The sequence below is a fragment of the Indicator indicator genome, chromosome 34 (genome assembly GCF_027791375.1).
Source record: "Indicator indicator isolate 239-I01 chromosome 34, UM_Iind_1.1, whole genome shotgun sequence".
In the NCBI taxonomy this organism is placed as follows: Eukaryota; Metazoa; Chordata; class Aves; order Piciformes; family Indicatoridae; genus Indicator; species Indicator indicator.
Genome location: NC_072043.1, coordinates 6,123,356 through 6,143,817, shown reverse-complemented (window position 1 = coordinate 6,143,817; position 20,462 = coordinate 6,123,356). Strand labels below are relative to the sequence as shown.

The 20,462-nt window shown below is 54.7% G+C and overlaps 1 protein-coding gene across 1 annotated transcript in view; it reads left to right on the top strand.

Moving 5' to 3' along the window:
• IGSF9B (immunoglobulin superfamily member 9B) overlaps positions 1 to 18,150 on the top strand; it is a 46,000-nt gene extending 27,850 nt beyond the window's left edge. The window contains exons 13-20 of the mRNA XM_054395679.1: positions 1,683 to 1,858; positions 2,496 to 2,722; positions 3,413 to 3,497; positions 4,711 to 4,872; positions 5,605 to 5,650; positions 6,933 to 8,558; positions 17,411 to 17,532; positions 17,927 to 18,150. Coding sequence (XP_054251654.1) covers positions 1,683 to 1,858; positions 2,496 to 2,722; positions 3,413 to 3,497; positions 4,711 to 4,872; positions 5,605 to 5,650; positions 6,933 to 8,558; positions 17,411 to 17,532; positions 17,927 to 18,150 — 2,668 coding nt within the window. The remainder of the gene's footprint in view (positions 1 to 1,682; positions 1,859 to 2,495; positions 2,723 to 3,412; positions 3,498 to 4,710; positions 4,873 to 5,604; positions 5,651 to 6,932; positions 8,559 to 17,410; positions 17,533 to 17,926) is intronic.
• The last annotated feature ends 2,312 nt before the right edge of the window (positions 18,151 to 20,462 follow it).

The window sequence follows — 20,462 nt, the reverse complement described above, 5'->3', positions numbered from 1 at the left end:
GGGAGCTGTGGTGGTGCTGGAGCTGTGGTGGTGCTGTCTGTGGAGAGCTGGCCAGCCCTGTGCTTCCCTCCCTGCTGTGGCTATGGGATGCTCAGGCAGAACATGGCTTTGCCTCCTGGAGTTCCTGCCCTCTTCCTGCTTCTGTGCTTGTGGATGCTGGAAGTGCAAACCCCTCTCCCCAGGGATTTCCAGGGCCACCACAGCATCCTGCCTGCATACATGCTGTCCCTCAGCAAGGGCAAACTCCTGTCCCCAAGGGAATAATTCGTGCTGCGTTGACCCCTTTGCTGTCCCCACCCTCTGCCCCTTGCCAGCCTGCCTGCAGGAGCTCCAGGGAGAAGGGATGTGAGGGTGGTGGAGTTAAATATGGCAGGGAAACCTGTGCTGGGCTTTGCCTTTGCCCTCCATGGCTCTGCTGCAGTGGTGAGGAATCCTGGGAGCTGTAGTCCCAGCTGGAGCTGTGGTGAGGCTGTGGAGCTGTAGAGCCTTTCCTGCCTGCAGCTGCTCCTGCCTGGCTAACCACCAACTTGCTCGAATCCATGGCTGCTGCAGCTTCTCCTGCCTCACCTTTTGCTCTTTACAGCAGCATTATTTTTCTGTGCTCCATCTTTTCCTTCCCACTCAGTGCCTGGCTGTATGCTGGTGGCTACAGCTGTAGCCCCTTCCCTATGCAGAACAGACCATCTGCAATAATTCCTTCCAAACCCCTGTGGACACCCCTGAAACCCACAGCTGAGGGCTGGGACTCCCCAGAGCATCTCTCATCTTGCAGTATCATTGCAGCAAGGTGATGCTGCTTTGGAACATGGAGCACTTTCACCATGCTGCTTCCTGGCAGGATTTTGGCTCGTGGAGGTGGTTGCATGCTCATCTATGTTGGGCTTGCACTGGGATGGCTCTGGGAGTCTTTTTTTTTTTTTTTTTTTTTTTACCATGGGTTTGTGAGTTAGACCCCAGCAGAAAGGCTGTGTCCTGTTCTCCCTGCAAGTGGCTCTGCTACACTGCCAAACCTGGATTTATGCCCTGGGCATGACTTAGGCAAATGTGGCTAAAAAAATGGTGATTTAGTTCAATGTCTCTTGTGGGTTTGCATGTACAGGGTGTCAGCTGAGAGAAACCTGGCTCTGGCTTGGGAGCTGTTGAGGTATAAATGGGAACAGGGCCCATCTGCTCCAGTCATCCCCTTTGCAGCACTCACTGGAGTTAAAATGCACCAGCTTCCACTTTACAGAGTCATAGAATTGTTTCAGTTGGAAAATTCCTCTAAGGTCATCGAGTCCAACCTTCAATTTCAGACCAACATGACCATCAAACCATGACCCAGAGTGCCATGCCCACGTATTTGTGGGATCTCACGGAGGTAACCTCAGAGCAGGGCTTTTGGCACTGCTTTTGTCCCTGACCCTGCTCAGGTACAGAGCAGAAGGGAGGACTGATGGCCATGTCCTTGTGAGCTCAGCTGGCCTGGCACAGAGACAGTGCCCAGCTGTCCACATGTGTGCCATTCCTGAGCCAGCTCTTGGGTGGTGGGTGGCTGCCCCACGTCCATCCACATCGCTGCTGTTAAACCAAACCATTGCTCGGGGAAGCTCCATTTTTTTCACTGGAGAAGTGACTGCTGCTTCTTTGTCCTCCCTGTCAAAGGCTCCTGCCCTGAGGATGCTCCTATTTTTTCTTGGCAGGATGAAGAGAGCCCAGTTTGGCCCCCATGACTGGCTGTCTCTCCCCGTGCCAGCTGGTTCCAGTTGGCTACTGGTGGATACCTTGGAACCAGAGACTGCTTACCAGTTCAGTGTCTTGGCTCAAAACAAGCTGGGTACCAGCTCCTTCAGTGAGGTGGTCACTGTGAACACTCTAGGTAGGTTCTCCGTGGGCATGAGGGAGGGAGAAGGGATTCAGGAGGTCTGTGGGGAGTTGCTGCCCTTTGCCTTGGTCTGTGTGCCCTATCTGCTGCTGATGGAGATGGTGATCAGCAGCAGTGGTTTCCAGCCATGTAGAAGATAGTTTGTGGAGGGGCCTGGATGAAGCTTGTAGGCTTTGCTGGAAGCGTGAGGCTCCTGGAGGCTTGTCCCAAGAGACAGTGTGGGAGAGATGTGCTGTACCAATTGCCTTTCAGATCTTCCTGAAGTGCAGCTGGGGTCAGGAGGTGTTAATAGAGCACAAAATCACTTGTGTGCAGCTCGGAGAGGGAGCTACCACAAAGGGCCTTTTGCTGCTACCTGCCTTGGGGCTTTCTCAGGCGGAGGTGGGAGGAAGCGGGAGGTTTTCTGAGGCTGTGCCCCTTTTCTTGGAGTCAGCTGCACCATTAGTGCCCTGCTTTTTGGAAAGCCACTTTTTTGTCTCTGAGATAAGACAGCACATACCCAAGAGGTGCCTGAAACTCCTGGGGGGTGGGAACTGCCACTGCCGTGATGGTCCACATGTAGGCCTGCATCCTCTGTGCTTCCCCTCGCCCCATCTCAAAGGCATCCCTGTCCCATCTGCTCTGTCTGCAGCATTCCCTGTAACAACTCCAGAGCCTCTGGTGTTGGTTACCCCACCGAGGTGCCTAACAGCCAACAGGACACAGCAAGGCGTCCTCTTGTCGTGGCTTCCTCCTGCTAACCACAGCTTCCCCATCGACCGCTACATCATGGAGTTCCGCGTCGCCGAGAGGTGGGAGATCCTGGACGATGGCATCCCGGGCACCGAGGGAGAGTTTTTTGCCAAGGACTTGTCCCAGGTAAGCAGGGACTTGCCCACACCATGCCTCTGGTGTTGCAGTGCCTACTGAAGCTCTGGGGAAGCTTTTGGGGTGGCTTGATCCCCGTGCTGGGATCTTCAAGGGGCTGGGTGGGAGGTTCTCTGCCCCCCCTACTCTGCCCTGGTGAGGCTGCAGCTGGAATACTGTGTCCGGTTCAAGAAAGACAGGGACTTGCTGGAGAGGGGACAGCAAAGGGCAGCAAAGATGCTGAGGGGACTGGAACATCTCTGTGATGAGGAAAGAGTGAGAGAATTGGGGCTTTTTAGTCTGGGGAAGACCAGCCTGAGGGGGCTCTCATCAATGCTGATCAATACTTCAAGGCTGGGTGCCAGGAGGCTTTTCTTAGTGGTGCCTAGTGACAGGACGAGGGGTAATCACTAGGGGTAACAAGCACAAGCTTGAACACACAAAGTTCTATCTAAAGATGAGGAGGAATTTCTTTAATTGAAGGGTGCCTGATCCCTGGAACAGGCTTCCCAGAGAGGTGGTAGAGTCTCCATCTCCAAACCCACCTGGACACCTTCCAGTGTGACCTTTTTAGTTGAACCTGCCTTGGGACTGGATGATTTCCAGAGGTCCCTTCTAACTCCTACCATTCTGCAATTCTGTGTGATTCTGTATGAGGTTGAAGGCTGCAGTGGGGGATCTGACAGATGTTTGGTGTTTCAGGACACCTGGTATGAGTTCCGGGTCCTGGCGGTCATGCAGGATCTCATCAGTGAACCCAGCAACGTTGCTGGTGTGTCCAGTACAGGTAAGGAGTGGTTCCTTCTGTCCCCAGCTGTGGCAGCATCTCTGCTTCTGCAGGTACCTGAGCTAGCACTCAGATCAGCAAATGAACCAGTGGGCAAGGACAAACCACCCTGTTTAGTCCTTCCTGTGGAGTGTCTGCTAGTGCAGAGTGGCAGCTCAGCTCTGCAGGGTGCCTGGAGAACAAAGCTGCCAGCAGGCACTGTGCAGCCTGCAAGTGGCAGTGAAAGGTGCAGAGAGGGAAATGTGGCACTGCAGTGCAGAGTCCAGGGGGAGAGAAAAGCTTTGGAACAGGAGACTGCAGCATTCTGCAGCTCCTGCACCTGCCCTCTGCCCTGCTCCAGTTTGGAGGATGCTCCTCCTTGAGCAAGGGACGAGTGAGAGGTACATGGTTGTGATGGGAAGGGTGAGGGCAGCAGGAGAAGGTGGGGATGCGGTGAATCCTGCTTCCATGGAAGAGCTGAGGAGCCTCCCAGCTCTGCTCTGCGCAGGGCTGGATGCAGTGGTCTCTCTCTGCCCCCAAGTGGTACCAGCTCAATTAAGAGAGCTGCCTGCTGCAGCCTGCCTGCTTCACAGGATCACAGAATATATTGGTTTGGAAAGTACCCTCCAAAGGCCATCTTGTCCAACCCCCCTGTAGTGAGCAGGGACATCTCCAACTAGATGAGGTTGCTCAGAGCCCCATGGCAGGGGGGGTTGAAACTAGATGCTCTTTAAGGCCTTTTCCAACCCAAGCCTTTCAATGATTCTGTGAAGAGCTGAAGCATGTTGTGCTGGTGCCCAAGGGAAAATACCTTGTGCTACCACAGCCTGAGACACAACTGCAGGACTGGTGCAGCTGTGTGTGCTCATACATAAAGTTTTCTCTGGAGACTTTGAAGCCCCATCTGAATGCATTCCTGTGTGACCTGTGCTAGATTCTATGGTGCTGCTCTGGCAAGGGGGTTGGACTTGATATTCAGAGGTCCCTTCCAACCCCTAACATCCTGTGATCCTGTGATTAATGTGGATTTGTGTGATGTGGAGGCTTCTTCCTTGCTAAATCCCTTGGCAGTGGTCTGTAGCTGCACTGCCTGCTGTCCCCAGGGGCTGGGTTGGAAGCAGAGTCTTTACTCAGGGGTGATTGTTCCTGGGGCTGGTTGCCTTTGCGCTGTGCTAGGTCCCTGAGGAAGGCAGTGGGCAGAGATGTGTGCATAACACCTGACCTTTTCCTCCAGACGTATTCCCTCAGCCTGACCTGACGGACGAGGGCCTGGCCCGCCCAGTGCTGGCTGGCATCGTTGCCACCATCTGCTTCCTGGCTGCTGCCATCCTCTTCAGCACCCTCGCCGCCTGCTTCGTCAACAAGCAACGCAAACGCAAGCTCAAGCGCAAGAAAGGTGAGCCCATCCCTGCCATCTGTCCTTCCTCCCTCCTTCCCTCTTGTCTCTTCCTGGTGTCTCCTCCCTGGCTGTGTTGTGGTGGTAACCTTCTTCCCTGTCTGTCTCTTCTTCCGCCCGTGCGCGTCCCCAGGTGAAACCCTGACTGCGTCCCTCGGCTGTGCCTGAAATCCTGCGGTCGGGAGCGGGAGAGGCAGGGTGGGTGAAGAGGCGACAGACACTAGCCTGGGATTGCCGAGGGAGCTCTCCCACCTGGTGATAACTCCTAGAGCTGGGGGTCTAGGGCTGGGGCCTAGAGATGGGGGGGGCACCCCTCACCTCATCGAGTTGCCCCCTCAAGCTGGGCTCTCCAGCTGCTCCCTGCCCCTTCCAGAGTGGGCAGTGTCCCAAGGGCCATGCCGGACTAGAGAAGACCCCTGCAAAGGAGCTCCTGCCACACTGCTTCCCAAAAGCTGGGACTGCAGCTGCAGTGCAGGAGCAACTAGTAGGGAAGAGGGCAGCTGGGGAGCTGGAGAGGGCAGGGAATCTCTAGCCTGCAAGGCTGCGGCAGCAGGATGGGCAGGACCCTGTGGCGGGAGCTGTTTGTTGTCAGCAACCATTAAAGCACTGGAGCAATGAAACCTTGGCCTCTTGTTGAGCGTCTTCTGTTGTCTTGATGTTGAGTTTGTCCTTGTCTGTGCCGTGTTGCGTCTCCTCAGCCGTCTCTTCTTTCCCCTTTTTATTCTCTTCCAGACCCTCCTCTCTCGATAACACACTGCAGGAAGAGTTTGGAGTCCCCGTAAGTATCTGTCTTAGATGTGGCACTGTGCTGTGGGTCTTCGAGGTGCCTCCTTCCTACAGTTGTTGCAAGGCTCAAATGGAAATGTCTGACCTTGTTTGATTGCTCCTGAGGAGTTATTTCCTGTGCTCCCTGAGCTCATGGGAACACACGAGATGTTCACAGGTGTTCAGAAGAGGTGAATGAGCTTTGGAGCAGAAAGCAGCAGGGACAAATTCAGCAAACTAAGCTGAAAGATGAACCCTTTGGATCTGTGGACATTGACCAAAGCTGGAGTTGGCTGGTGGAGCTGAACTCCATACCCAGCTTGAAGGGGCTCCTCAGGAGAAGGGTAGCCTGCTGCACACGGGGTCCTTTGTGCTGCCTTGGTGTAGTTTCTGAGACATTCTCTCTTGGCTCTGCTCCACCTGTATCTTTTCTCTTCCCATGAAGAGTGTCCCACTGAAGCTTCTTTCTTGTGCCCAAAGGTAGTGGATCATGGTGCTGCAGTAGCCACAGCTCCTTGCAGAGCCCATCAAAAGCATTTATAATGGGAGTATGTTCCCAGTGTGAGCACAAGTCTGAGATGTGGACACCTCATGCTTTGCCTCCTGGACCCTTGCAAAATGTTCTGGTGCTGGTGGAGCTGAATCTTGCTTCTTTTTGGTTTATCCACTGCCTTGAGCCATTCCTGCACTGTCTCCTTTGGATCTGCTCCTACCTTCTGCCTTTCAATTCTATTTGTCTCAGGCTTTCCGGATAGAGATGGATGAAGTCTTCTGATGCTCTCTGCCTTTTGAGGCACTCAGCCTTGGGTGTTGAAAATGGGGGGAAAAAGTTGGTGTGAAATGATCCATCAGCTGAGTTCTGTGGGAGGGGATATTTGCCTGTTGTCCCTACTTTGGGGAGTTTCCAGGATGTGGATAGCTCAGGTGAACATAGGAAACCTTTGAAGGAGTTGGCAGGGAGCTCTGGATCTGTCTTTTGTCTTGCTGGGGCTGTGGAGCTTGTCGCAAGGCACTGGCTGTGAGCTGCCTGCCCTGAGGGGATGCCGAGTGTGCTGAGCTTTACTCCCAAGGAGCAGAGATGATGGACACTGATGCTGGTCCTCTGGCCTGTGTTGCAGCCAGGCAAGATTCTGCTGTCCTGGTTAGCCCCAACAAATTCCTCCTGGCGGTTCCTGTCTCAAGAGCTGGTAGCACTTTGTTTTCTGGATCTGTCTGGCGGTTCTTCTGGACGAGAAGATCTCTTTTCTCCTCTGGGTGACTCTCCCCTCTTGGTTTTTTTCTCCCCTGTGGTCCAGGTTGTCTTCCGGCAAGGTGAGTCCTGAGAGCATCCGCACGCTCCGTCCCCCCTCAGAGTCCTCTGACGACCAAGGCCCGCAGGCCAAGCGGATGCTGAGCCCCACCAAGGAGAAGGAGCTCTCCCTTTACAAGAAGACCAAACGAGCCATCAGCAGCAAGAAGTACAGCGTCTCCAAGGCGGAGGCTGAAGCCGAGGCCACCACCCCCATCGAGCTCATCAGCCGCGGGCCGGACGGCCGCTTCGTCATGGACCCGGCGGAGATGGAGCCCTCCTTGAAGACGCGGCGGATCGAAGGCTTCCCCTTCGTGGAGGAGACGGACATGTACCCCGAGTTCCGGCAGTCGGACGAGGAGAACGACGACCCCGTCGTCCCCGCCTCCGTCACCGCCCTGAAATCCCAGCTCACCCCTCTGTCCTCCAGCCAGGAGTCCTACCTTCAGCCACCAGCATACAGCCCCCGGTTCCATCGGGCGCTGGAGGGTCCCGGCGCCCTGCAGGCCACCGGCCAGGCCCGCCCACCAGCCCCCCGGGCTTTCCACCACCAGTTTTATGGTTACCTCAGCAGCAGCAGCCCCGGGGAGGTGGACCCGCCGCCCTTCTACATGCCAGAAGTCAGCCCACTCAGCTCGGTCATGTCCTCCCCACCGCTGCCCCCCGAGGGGCCCTTCGGACACCCCACCATCCCCGAGGAGAACGGGGAGAACGCCTCCAACAGCACGCTGCCCCTGGCCCAGACCCCCACGGGTGGCCGGTCCCCCGAGAACTGGGGCACGGCTGAGTTCCCCTTTGGCAGCCTGGAGCCAGCCCCTGCGCCGTTCCCCCACCAGCTCCAGCCCTGTGAGGCGGCTGAGGGCACCCAGCCCACCGGCTGCCTTCCTCGGGGACCACCTCCCTCCTCCCTTCAGGTGGTCCCCGCATCCTACCCAGGCATCTTGCCCCTGGAGGCACCAAAGAGCTGGACCGGCAAGTCACCCGGCAGGGGCCAATCCTCTGTGCCCACCACCACCAAGTGGCAGGACAAACCTATGCAACCCATGGGATGTCAAGGGCAGCTAAGACATACCAGCCAAGGTATGGGCATACCCGTGTTGCCTTACCACGAACCGTCCGAGCCCGTCGGCCCCAGCGGCACAAGCACATTCAGCCTGGACACCAGGTGGTACGAGCCCCAACCCCGACCTCGGCCCAGCCCTCGGCAGGTCAGGAGGGCTGAGCCCAGTTTACATCAGGTGGTGCTACAACCTTCAAGGCTATCTCCTCTGACCCAAAGCCCCCTCAGCTCCCGTAACAGCTCCCCAGAGCTGACTGCCCGTGCCCGGCCCCGCCCGGGCCTCATCCAGCAAGCGGAGGTGTCGGAAATCACCCTGCAGCCCCCTGCGGCGGTCAGCTTCTCCCGCAAGTCCACGCCGTCCACGGGATCCCCCGCTCCCAGTAGCCGGGGAGGCAGCCCCAGCTTCCGACCTACCACCGCCTTCACCTCCCTGGCCACTGGCTACTCCAGCTCCCAGGGCTCCTCCCTGCCCGTGGACACCATGGATGTTTTCGGAGACATCCCTTCCCCGGGGAGGGACGGTGAGGAGATTCTCCAACCGGAGCCAACATCCACCACGGTAGCTGCCACGGGGTAAGTGCGTGAGCCCAGTGGTCCCCCTCCCCTTCCCCATCCCTTTCCTGGCTTCCCCCACCCTGCCTCACCCGCTCCCTCTGACTCCCTCCCCACCATCGCCATCCCAACTTGTAGGGTCTCTCTGGGCACGCTGCAGCATCCCTTTTGGAGACGGCGTCCTGCAGGCTTGGCTAGGCAGAGGCTGGTGCCGCGGGCACGGGTTGCATGGCCGAGAGAGCTGGGATTTAGGTAGGAGACCTTCCCGGTGCCGGCGGCATGCTTGCCTCTGTCCCGGCTGCTCCCATGGGAAGCCGGGAGCGCCGTGGTTTGGGTTACGGGCCGTCTACCAGGCAAGCAAAGACCTGGCTCCCGGCTCGCCTAGGTAAGTCCTGGTGTCACCGGCAGTTGTTTCCTCTTCTAGCTGCTGGCTCTTGGCTTTCTTCGAACGTTAGGGCCACCGCCGCCGCCGCGCCTCTGTCTTCCTCCTCTTCCTTCCCGTGGAGCCTAGAGAGCTTTAATGCATGACAGAAACAGCTATCACAGTCACCGCCCCACCTGCAAAAGGGATGCTGCAGCCCCGGGACGCGGGCAGGGAGAGAACTCAAGGACTTAGCCACACCAGCAGCATGTCAGGAGTGGAGGAAAAAACAAAACAAAACAAAAAAACCCAAACCCGACAAAAAAAACCCAAACCATAAAGTAACCCCAGCGGAGATCGGGAGGCTGCCGGCACACTCAGATCCTGCCCTAAAGAGGGATGTGGCTGCAGTAGAGAGTAGCGGCTGGTTTTCCAGGTACCAGGGTTGCTCCAGGCAGAGCGTTTCTCTCTTTCTCTTTCTCTCTCTCACTCTCTCTCTCTATATTTCTCCTCTTTCTCTCCGTCTTTCACAGCACCTCGGCCCCCGTAGCTGTGCTTCCGTCCCATCCTTTCGTCTCGCTTCATCTTGGCTTGTTGTCGGGCGGGGTGGACCTCCCGCCACCAACACCTGCTCCAACTCTGGCTTATGGCAGAGAGGAGTTGGGGTGGGGGGCCCAGGACAGCCGGCCCCACCGAGCTGGCATGGTCAGAGGCATACAGAGAAGTGTTCTGGGGAGGGGGGAGGCAGCGATTCACCTCCACATTTCACTCCCGCCCTCTGGTACCTGGAAGCGCTATGGCCTTAGGAAGCCATCCCGCGCAGGGGGAAGGAAGGAGGGCTCAGGGGAGAGGATGGGGAGGCTGAACGAGCCTGTGAAGGGACGTTTGGGTGCCTGTGGAAAGCACAGCTCTGGAGTGATGCTAGTTAAGCACCTAGGCTTTTAGGTCCACGTCTCCTGAGCAGGGCAGCCCCGAGGAGACCCAGCTGCAGGCCAGCTCCGTGTTAGCGCAGCGCTGTTGTCCGTGCTTTTCCGCAGTGTATCCATTCGCTTCGTTGGTTATTGGTTTTGGTTTTTTTTCCTTTTGTTCGTTTCTTCTTCTTTTTTTTTTTTTCTTTTTCCTTTTCTGTTTCTTTTCCCCCATTTCTTCTCCAGCCTCGTTTTTTCGTTTTTGTGTTTCAGTTTGGTTTCTTTTCCCTCCTTTTTTCCTTTTGGAGTTGTTGACGTGCTGATGTGTTGCGGAGCTCGGCTCCTTGCGGGTGTTGATAACTGCTTTGTTTTTGATTAATCTCAGCTATCTGGGCAGTGTTGTCGAGACAAGCTTCTCCTCAGCTCAATAGGTAAGGGTGATCCATGTCCGAAAGGATGGTGTGGGTGCTGTGGAGGGTGGCTGGGGAGCGGGGCATGAAGAGGGGACATGGAAGGGGCTTTTCCAATACCATCTCTTCCTTTAAAGGGGAATAAGGAATCAGAAAACACTAGGAAACACCTCTGGATGCAAAGTCTCTGTGGCTTTTGGGTTTCCCCTCCCAGCAGCATGCTGCCACTCCCCTGCCTTTGGGAGGCTGGAGAGTCTGGTGGCTTCCTGCTGGAGTTTGGGATGAGCCAAGCTGCCGCCTCCCCTGTGGCTGCCCTTCCATTCTTGGAGGATGGTGACAGGTGGCACCCTCATCCCTGGTGGGACTTGTGTGATGTGAGGGTTGTGTGGTGTCAAGCTGGGGTTGTCCTGGACAATCCAAACCAGGAGGAGCTCATGGCCACCCCCTGGAGCCAGGTAAAACACCCATGTCAGGAGTAGCCAGCTGCAGATGGTCCTCTTGGAGTGGGGCTCGAAAAATCAGTCTCCAGTTGCAGTCCAGGACATGGAGAATTTTGTTCCCATCAGTACCTGGATCTGTTTTTCCTGAGTCTCTTCAGTCATGGAAAAGGGGAGAAGTTTTCCTTTCAGGATGGGCTGTGTGGTTGGCAGCAGTGTAACTACAGTTCCGGGCTGCTGCTGAGGCGTTTTATGGTTCCCATCACAAGTGCAGTCATAGTAAGAGGCCTCCTTCTCTGAAATGCTCCTTGGAGAAATCTTCAGGACTTCTTCTGACCCAGTTGTAATTAAACGGCCCTAAGCAGATCTTGAACGATTATCCTAAGAAAATATCTCTTGGGCTGCCTTCCTGGGGCTGGTTTCCTAGATGGCCATGGGCATCCCTGGAACTGGGGCGGAGTAACCAGGAGATGGTTTTCAGACCTCAGAAGTAGGAACTGTTACTAAAACTGCTCAAGGCAGACAGGATCAAAGACTGGGAAGGCTGGCCCATCTGGCTGTCAGCCAAGCTGGTCATGAAAGGAGAGGTGGGATTGAAGATAGGACCCTTCTTAGGGCCTAGCCATGCCCAAACTTCCTTACAAAGGTCTCACAAACACTTAGCCTTGGATGGGAAGAGTCAAGATCCTGGCTGGTGTTCTCCTAAGAGCCTGAGGAGCCTGTTTGGACTGGAAAAGAACTTCATGAGAGAAAGATGAGATGCCTAGAGAAATCTGGTAGATGTTCCCAGGAGAAGATAATTCCTCCTGATTAGAGGCTTGTTCTGAGGTAGGGAGAGCAGGAATGGTAAGGCAGGACTGTTGGGTCATGGCGATGCGAACAGGTACAGGATGTGTGCTCCATGGAGGAGCCATCCTCTTGACATGGCAAAACTCCTCCAGTCTGAGACTTGCAAAGCTTCCAAAGCTCTGGAGCACTTGGCCACCTTCTTCTGTTTTTCCCCTGCTAATCCCAGAGCAGGGTGTCCCATGAGGAGCAAAGCTAGCACCAAGCCTTGGTGACACCTGGGCTGTGGCAGGCTTGTCAAGCAGTGGGGAAGCCCTCAGGTGAGGATGTGGCTGTTCTTTTTCTGGGGGGGTAGGGGGAGGCACAGGAACCCAAGTGACCATGGCTTTAAAGCAACAGAGGTGAGTCCAGCCTCATGTCAGGTTTGATGTGGCTCTTGCACAGATCCTGACTGGCTCCTGTCTCTGGTGCTGGGAGCCATGGGGTTTCAGGAGTCTCACTGCCCAGCAGGATGCTTGCTGAGGAGCAGTCATGGATCTTACTGTGTGGGGGTTGGAGTCACAGGAGCATCTCCAGAGTCATTCTTCCCAAAAAGGGAAGCCAGGAGAATAAATCTCACTTTAATGAGCCAGGAATCCTGTAAAGAGCCCAGCCAAGTAATTTCCTGATGATTTGGGGTCATAAAATTGTCAGTGCATGCGGAGCCCAGGGATTTCCTGCCAGAGCAGCCAGATCTCTGCACTGCAGCAGGAAAGGCTGAGAGGAGGAGAGGGAGAGGCAGCATTTGAGTTCAGTGGTGGCTGCAGCAGGATGGCTTTTGCTGGATGAAGGTTAGGAGGTTCTTACACATGGGCACAAGCTGTTTTCCCACCTTCTCCTGGGGTGCAGTGCTTGGTGATGTATCTTCCCACAAGGAAGAATCATAGATCCGTTTGAGTTGGAAAGGACCTTAAAGATCATCCAGTTCCAAACCCCCTGCCATGAGCAGGGACACCTCCCACCAGCCCAGGTTGCTCAAGACCTCATCCAACCTGGCCTTGAACACCTCCAGGAAGGGGACATCCCCAGCGTCCCTGGGCAACCTGTTCAAGGTTCTCCTCACCCTCACTCTAAAGAATTTCTTCCTCACCTCCAGTCTCAATCTCCCCCCTTCCAGCTCAAAGCTGTTGCCTCTCATCCTGTCACTCCAAGCCCTTGTCAAAAGTCCCTCCCCAGCTCTTCAGGTACTGGAAGGCTGCTCTGAGGTCTCCTTGGAGCCTTCTCCAGCCTGAGAGGGCTGCCGCCTCCCTGCAGAGGGAAACCCAAAAACCACAGACAAGGCACCAAGCTTCCATGGCCCTTGGCATCGCAGCCTGCCCTGGATGGCCTCCCCGGCCCCTTCCTTGCCGGGGCAGCGCTGCCAAGGCCGCTGGGAGCTGGGGGGCTTGGGCACAGCATAGAGTTGAGTGACAAAGGGAGCCTGGTGTGTGGGAGGAGCAGCACCCCTCGCTCCCAGCTTGAAAGAAAAGAGGTTCCCCTTTAAAGACTGTCCATGTGCTGATCCTCTGCATGTGTTTCATGCCTCCTCCCGCTTGGAGAAGTTGTGAGTCTGCTTGTCTGAGTGTGGTTTTTTTTTTTTTTTTTTCCTTTTCTTTCTGAATTATTATTATTATATTATTATTTTGTTCTTTTCAGTCTCTTTAATTTACTTCTATAATTTCTCACTCCTGTTTTTCATTTATCTTCCTCTCTTCCCCTCCCTTCCCTGTGACACTTTCCCCCCCTCTTCCTCTCCAGTCCAGCCCCTTTCTCCTTGCCCTCTCTCCTCCTCCCCACTCCTCTCCCGTCAGCATGGTGAAGTCTGTTGTGTAGGTGAGTTGTGATGTCTGCAGACCTGGAGAAGGGATTCCCCTTCTCTGGTGTGCTTCCTGCTGTGACCAGCCCCTTCCTCCTTCATCACAGTGCCTTGGCAGCAGCTCTGGGGTAGGGGCTGTTGCTGCTCTTTTTCTCTAGCACCTCTTGTGCTGAAGGATCTCAAGCACACGATGGTTTCCAGGATGGAGGTAGCAGCCAGCTGCCTCTGCTCAGAGGGAGAGTTCCATCTTGCAGGACATCTCATGGGATCACACAGGACTTGAGCTTGAGATGGAACCTCATGTAGGCAAATTGAGCTCCTCATCTGAGGAAGATGAAGGGTTGAAGGATGCAGTGGGCTGTGGTCCAGGTGGATGCTCTGAGAAGGCCAAGTGGATGCTCTAACATGTCCAAACTATTCCTAGATGGCAGTGCCTTGACTCAAGGAGAAGAGGAGACAGGGCATGTGTGTTGAGCCCTCCATGAGGTTAAATAGATGTTTTGTGCCCTTGAATCTCCTGGACCCTTCCTTTATGTGGGTTCCCCCACTCTGAGTGGAAAGAGGTTGGTGATGCTTCCATGTGGCATCTCCTGTAGATCTTTGCTTCTTACGTGGAGACATGTTTGAAGAAGAGCAGCTGAGGTGTGTGCTGAGTTGGGTAGCTTTTTCTCCCATAACTACCTCCTCCTACCCTGGGGTCCTCTGAGGTCCCTCAGTACCTTTGTGGCCTCTCCAGTACCTCTTCAGACCCTTCAGAAGGACTGTCCTTTGAAGACTTGAGGAGAACTGCTACTCTGGATGTTTGTGGTGCCTCACAGAAAGGTTGTGTCAGGAATTCATGTGTGCTTCTGGAAGCTCCTTTGCCTTGGTTCTACACTGAAGTCTCTAGAAGAAGTTTGCCTGCCTCTCTGTACCTCTCATCTGTTGGTGTTGAAGATCTCTCTCATGCACGGGCAGCTGCCCAAAATGCTAACTCTGGGGGCAGGAACAGGCTTTTGGCTGAGCTTAAAATGAAAATTAATTGGAAAGAGTCAGAGTCCTTTGAAGAAATAAAGGGTGGGTAGAGAGATAAAATTTGGCTGGTGAGTAGCTTTGTTTTGTTCTCCTCTGGATCTCCTCCTTGCCAGAGGTCAGGCAGTGTTTGTGGTGCCACGTGGGCTCTGTTTGTGTGTATAAATACAAGTCCAATTACAGGGAACTGGTAGAAATGAGCTGCAGGCAATTTCCTCATAATCCCTTGTGTAAATCTGTCTAATTTTGTCAATGTGCCACAGTAGGATCTTCTTAGAAGGAAAAAACAGAATGGAAAGAGCAAGAGCCCTGTTACAATTGAGCTTTAATGGTGTTAGCAATGTTGGCTGAGTAATGGGAACACAGTGGAAGGCAGATGTTGATTGGTGGCAGGACCGTTTTGCTCTCAAGCATCCAGGACTTGGCACACTTGAGCCAAGATGGAGTGGAGTTGGTCGAGGTCACCATTCATCACAGAATGCATCAGGTTGGAAAGGATCCTCAAAGGTCATCTTGTCCAACCTCCCTGCACCCAGCTGGGACATGTCCAACTAGATCAAGTTGCTCAGGGTCCCATCATGTCTGACCTTGAATGTCTCCAAGGGGCTTCCACCACATCTCTGGGCAATTCTGCATGAAGGTAACAGGTGTGCAAATCACAGGATGGTGAACAGGAGAAGCCTGCTATGGACCATTCAAGCAGGAATCACTGCAGGGAGGTCCATGCTGGTGGCCCTTTGGGTCACTGTGCTCTTGCTCCAAGCTAGCATGTACCCAGGTTGTCAGCATTGGTGCAGCTCAGTGTGTAGAGCCCCAGCAGAGCTTGGAGCTGCTGCTCACACCATCTCTCACTAGAGGCTGGGTTGCACTTGAGAAGAAGGCTCTGAAGCACTGCAGCTGTACAGGCTGGTGAGTGTCATCTTGCCTTGGATGCAGCCAGCAGGCCTGCCAGCTTGTCTAATGAGTTCCTTCATCTTCAGCTGATGTGCTGCTCTGCTGGGAGTTGGAACAGAGGCTCTCCAGGAGCAGCCATGCCTTGATGTCTCTGTTGTGATGGGAAATGATGAAAAAGGGCTTTTCTTTACCCAAGTCTTTGGATTTCTCTTGCATCTGCTGTGCTCCAGCTGCTTCATCAATTCACACTGCACTTCTCTTGGTGCTCTCCAGCGCTGCTAGCAGAATTGAGAAGCTTTGCAGTTGCACTCATCTTCAAAACCAGCCCCATTTGCTCCCCTCTGGGGGAAAAAAATCCCTTGGGAGCCCTTCGCCTGTGCCTCTCCAGCTGAAGTATCAGCTGGAATGTGTCACTGTCACCGTGGTGCCAGGTGTGGGGACTCACAGAGGAAAGCCTGAGGACTGTCTTCAGTGCTCCACCTGAAGCTCCAAACCCACTGCAGGTGGACATGCTCGTGTACCACAGCCCAGGTCCCTGCTGCTGCCACCAACACTCAGTGTTCTTGTGAGACCAAGTGGGCTGCACCTTACTGACAGACCAGGAGCGAGGTGGATGAGTTCGACCACAGCTTTTTGGTGACAAAGCAGGAGTCTGAATGTATTGATGCTGCCTTCTTGCAGTCATTCAAGGTGTCTCTTTTACCTGCCTGTCCTGCTGCCTTGAGAAGAGCCTGTGGCTCATGGGTTTGCTGATTCCTCTCTGAGTTACGGAGACCTGAAGATGCAGGAGCTGCCATCAGTGCTGTCCTCTGCACAGCTGTTGTGAAAAGGTTTGGTCAGTGATCTCTAGTGACTGAGTCAAGGGCAGAAGAGGGTCATCTCCTCCTTTGAACAGACAGGCTTGGTAGAGGCACACTGGTTTGACTCTTCAGGCTTTTCTCTGCAGAGCCTGCCTTCAAGTGTGGGCTTTCTTGCCAGGAAAGGTGCTGTGTGGATGCTTCTCCTGTCATCTCTGGGCATGTTGCTCTGTGGTGACTCTGGCTGATCCTAGGTGGCCATTCTCTGGCTGATCCTAGGTGGCCATTCTCTGGCCTCTGCTGCCTTGACTCCAACTTCTCCATCTGTAGCATTGGGTGTTGGTGCAACTTGGAGGGATGTGGAAGTAAAATGTAGAGGGGGAAGGAAATGGGAAAGCAGCAAGAGGGGGAGATGCTGGGATGAGATAGATGGGAGCTGGACCAACCACTCTCTTAAGGAGAAGGTTTTCTTCTACTACCCTGCTCTTCACAGCAGTCACACTGCCTGATCCATGGAAGGAAAGACCAGGTACAGTGAACACAGTAGAGCAAAAATCAAACTTATCCCAAGGGGAGACCACTAGACTTTGAGCTGCTTCCTGTAGAAGACTTACTCAGGGGCTAAGTCTGGAAAATATATCACTTACAACTGCTGCTGAAAACACCCCTTGGCAAATCCCCTCCTTGTCCCTCACAGTAAGACCTGGTCAGTGTTTCCATTTCGATGTCCTGTCCTGCAGGGCAAGAACAGCCAGCTCCAGCCTCTCGGTGTTGAGGAGTTGCTGTGTTTCTGTTGTCGCTTGCAGCAGGGACTGGGCAGGAGGTGCAGCTCCCGGCCGTGTCGGCGTCTGCCCGTCCTGTCCCTGTCTGTCCTGTGGCCCTTGGTTGTTTTTTTTTTTTTTTGGCTGTGGGAGCGTGGCCAGGCAGGATCCTGCCTCCCTGCTGTGCGTGCCGCCGGTGTTGTCCGCCCTGGGTGGCTCCTGGTGCCTGTCTCGATGCTGGCGTGCTGCTTCTGCCTGTCTCTTCTGCTCTCTCCATCCCAAGGGGGTTTCCCACTGCTTCCCAGAAAGACCTTATCGGACATAGGATCTGCCCCGTCCTTGTTTTGTTTAGCAGTGCTGGCATGGCAGGCAGGTGAGCTGGGCTGCCCACGGCTCTCTGGCGGGGCCGGCGTTGGACCTTGCTGTTGGGCTTGGCCAGGAGGAGGCACAGGGATGGTGTGGACCCTGTGGAGCGGCAGGCTTGGGCACCTGGCTTCCTTCCACCCTGTGTTCCAGCACGCCAGGCTGGCCTTGCTCCCTCGGCCACAGGCTTCTTACCTTTTCCTTTTCCATGGCAGAGCTGGCTGGGGTCGGCCCTTGTCCCGCCGGGGACATCCAGACGCCCGAGCGTGGCCCAGAGCTGCTGACGGTGCTTGTCTGCTTTTGCTTCCTAGAAAACGTCCATCTCCACCTGGGGACGCTGCTGCACCTGAGAGGCTTGAAGCTCTGAAATACCAGCGGATAAAGAAGCCCAAAAAGTCATCCAAGGGCTCCTCGAAATCCAGAAAACAAGCCAGTGAGTGTGAGGACCTCGCTGTCCCCAAGAGCATCTCCTCTGTCCCCTTGTGGGCAGAGCTTGGGCAGGTCCCTGCTGGCTCCAGCGCCATGAGGGTCTCCAAGCTCATGCCTGGATGCTGCCCTCGAAGGGCTGGCTCCTTGGGCTGCTCACCCATGGGCTGGCTATTCTCTGTCCCTGTTGCACTTCCATGCACCTCCCTTCTCTAGTGATTGGCTTTGTGTTTTATTTCCAAGTGTTGATTTTCCCCTCCCTGCCCAGCACGCTCCCTTCATGCTTAGCAGCCGGGTTCAGGGCCAGGCGTGCTGTAACCTCCCTTCTACAGCACGCAAAGCTCTGCCTGCTGCCACCAGCTGCCAGCTCTGGTCCCATCTGCCTTCTCTCCCCTCCCCAGATGGCTCTGCCTCCCAGGTTCAGCACCTTCCCAGCTCTCAGGTACTGTGGCCTGACGAAGCTGTCTGCCTCCGCAAGAAGAAGAGACACCCTCGTCAGGACCCCTTCGCCCGGCTCTCGGCGCTGAAGGATGACCTCTGCCACCGGCAGCTCCCTGAAGACCAGACAGCCATTCTCAACAGCGTGGACCACGATGACACCAGTGGGCATGCCACCTTGCTTTAGCCCAGTGCTGGCCTGAGAAGGTTAAACAGGAGAGGGTGGAGGGAGCCAACACTGCGCCGGGGGATGGAGGTGATGGGAGAAGCCGGGGGGGACACACTCCTACACTGCCACATCTGCTGGGGGGTTTGGTGGCTCGTGGTGGGGATGAGCTGGGGAGACCCTGGGGTGGGTTGGAGGGGACGGAGAGGATGTCTGGAGCTGGGCGCTCCTTGGATCCGCTTCTCCCCCTACCCAGATGGCTTCGGTAGGGTGGGAAGGGGGGCGTTGCACCTGGGTTGTGGAGAAGATCTCTAGGCTTCAGAGGCCTAGACAGAGCTTTTGACATCTGCTGCTGCAGTGCGAGTGTGGGGAGGAAGGATGGGGGCGAGCAGCTGGCCTTCAATCGCTGGAAGAAATCAAATGCCACAGGGTGTAATTAATTGACAAGGAACTAACAACCCAGACAGGCACTGGTAATCCTATGAATCTGATGGTGATAAAGAACCACCACCAAATAATCCCAGGAAAGCCGTAATTGTCAAAATCTCCCTGCCTCCCCCTTCCCAGCCTCCTTTTATGCCAAGATAACAGCCACCAACCCACCCCTGACATCCTTCCTTACCTATATCTCTGAAAGGGAAAACCAGAAAGACCTTCGAAGGGGTCTGAGATGTGAGAAATCAGTTTGTCTGTGCAAGATGTTGTCGGGGCATAACCACCACTGTGTGAGAATGCAGGTGTGGGACTGGTTTCATCCATGGGTTTGGGGTTTTTTCCCTCTCCCTTCCCCCCCCACAAAATATGCTGTGTGTCAGCTTTGATGAGGGTGGTTTTGATGAATCGGTCCTGACGCTCCGTCTCTGGCTGGCGAATGTTCTCCACTGCTGTGTGGTAATGTGATTTCTGACTCGGGTAACGTTTTGTCATCTTTATTCATAACTGCAAAATGGGGAGATGCTGCCACAGGGCCTGCAAGTGATGAAAAGGGTCCCAAAAGTCTCAGTTGGTCCCAGAAATAAACCCCTCTGTCAGCACCGGCGAGAGCGGCTGGCACATCCCCAGCTCTGCAGATGGAGACGGATGGCTCCTCGCAGCGACTGCGCAAAGCTAAGCCCTGCGTTTCGTGTCAGCTTCCAATGCCTTGCTGCTGGTTTCACTGGTTTCACTGGTTTTCCCCTTCTTTCTCCTGCTCCAGCCTGGCCGTGCAAGGCTGTGCCACCCGCCCGGGGTCGTGTCCCTCCTTTTGCCCCGTCCGAGGAGCCCCGCGGTTCTCCCCTTGGTAATGCTGTTCTAACTCTTCACCAGAATGTATTTCCTCTTCAAAATACTTCAGGCAGGTTTGGTGGCTGGTGGTTTTCTGGATTGCATAGGCCTTTTTTGGGGTTGTTTTGTTGGGGTTTTTTTTGTTGGTTTGGGTTTTTTTGTTTGTTTGTTTTTCTGAGCAGGAAAGGTGTAGCCCTGTCTGAGAACAGCTGGGCTCGCTCTCCTGCTCTGCCTCCCACTCTCTGACTGCGTGGCCTTGGGCAAGTCACTCCAACCTCTCTGTGCCTCAGTTCTCCCATCTGTAAAATGGGGATAAGTCATATCTGAGCACTTTGGACAAGCACTGGGTCACCTCCAGACTGCAAGTGCTGCCTAGATGCTGAGTGCTAATACCAAGTGATCCCTCCCTTGAGAATATTTAGAGAAGTTTGTTTGTTGTTTTTAATTTTTATTTGAAGTGGTAAAATCAACCACTGCATCCAGGTTTGCACACTTCTTCCTCTGTGGTAAAGTGCTAAACCCTCCAGCCTGCCTGGGAATAAAAACACTGAGTGCTCCGTGATGGATATTCTTGCTTTGAGTGGATTCAGGCAGTTAGAAGAAGAGTCAGGAGAATCCAAGAGCCTGTAGGCACAGTTTTGCCCTAGGCTCTCTGTTTGCATAGGAAACTTTTGTTTATTCCCAGGTAGAATTGCCAAGAGATTCTCTGCAATCTCGCCTTTAATTCTGCTTTGCCTTGGTTTATTGCTCTTGCTGCTGGTTGAACCTCCAAAGGGCTTTAGGTGTTTGGAGCCAGATGTGAGCTCTCAGCTGGGGTGGTTGGGATGGAGCCCTCTGACCACGCCACGCTCCCCAGGAGCTTTTGGGTCGGAGCCTGTTTTGTCACATCTGGGTCTGGAGGTTGTGCTTCCTCTTCCAGCATGATTCTCGGAAGCCCTCACTCAACGGCAAGCAGAGCACCGGCGTCTTGTCCTATCACAAAGCCTTCACTTAGGTTTGAACCACTTGACAATGAATCCTCCAAATCGATCACGAGCTATTGGCCAGCTTTCACAGCTGTGTGTAGGTGG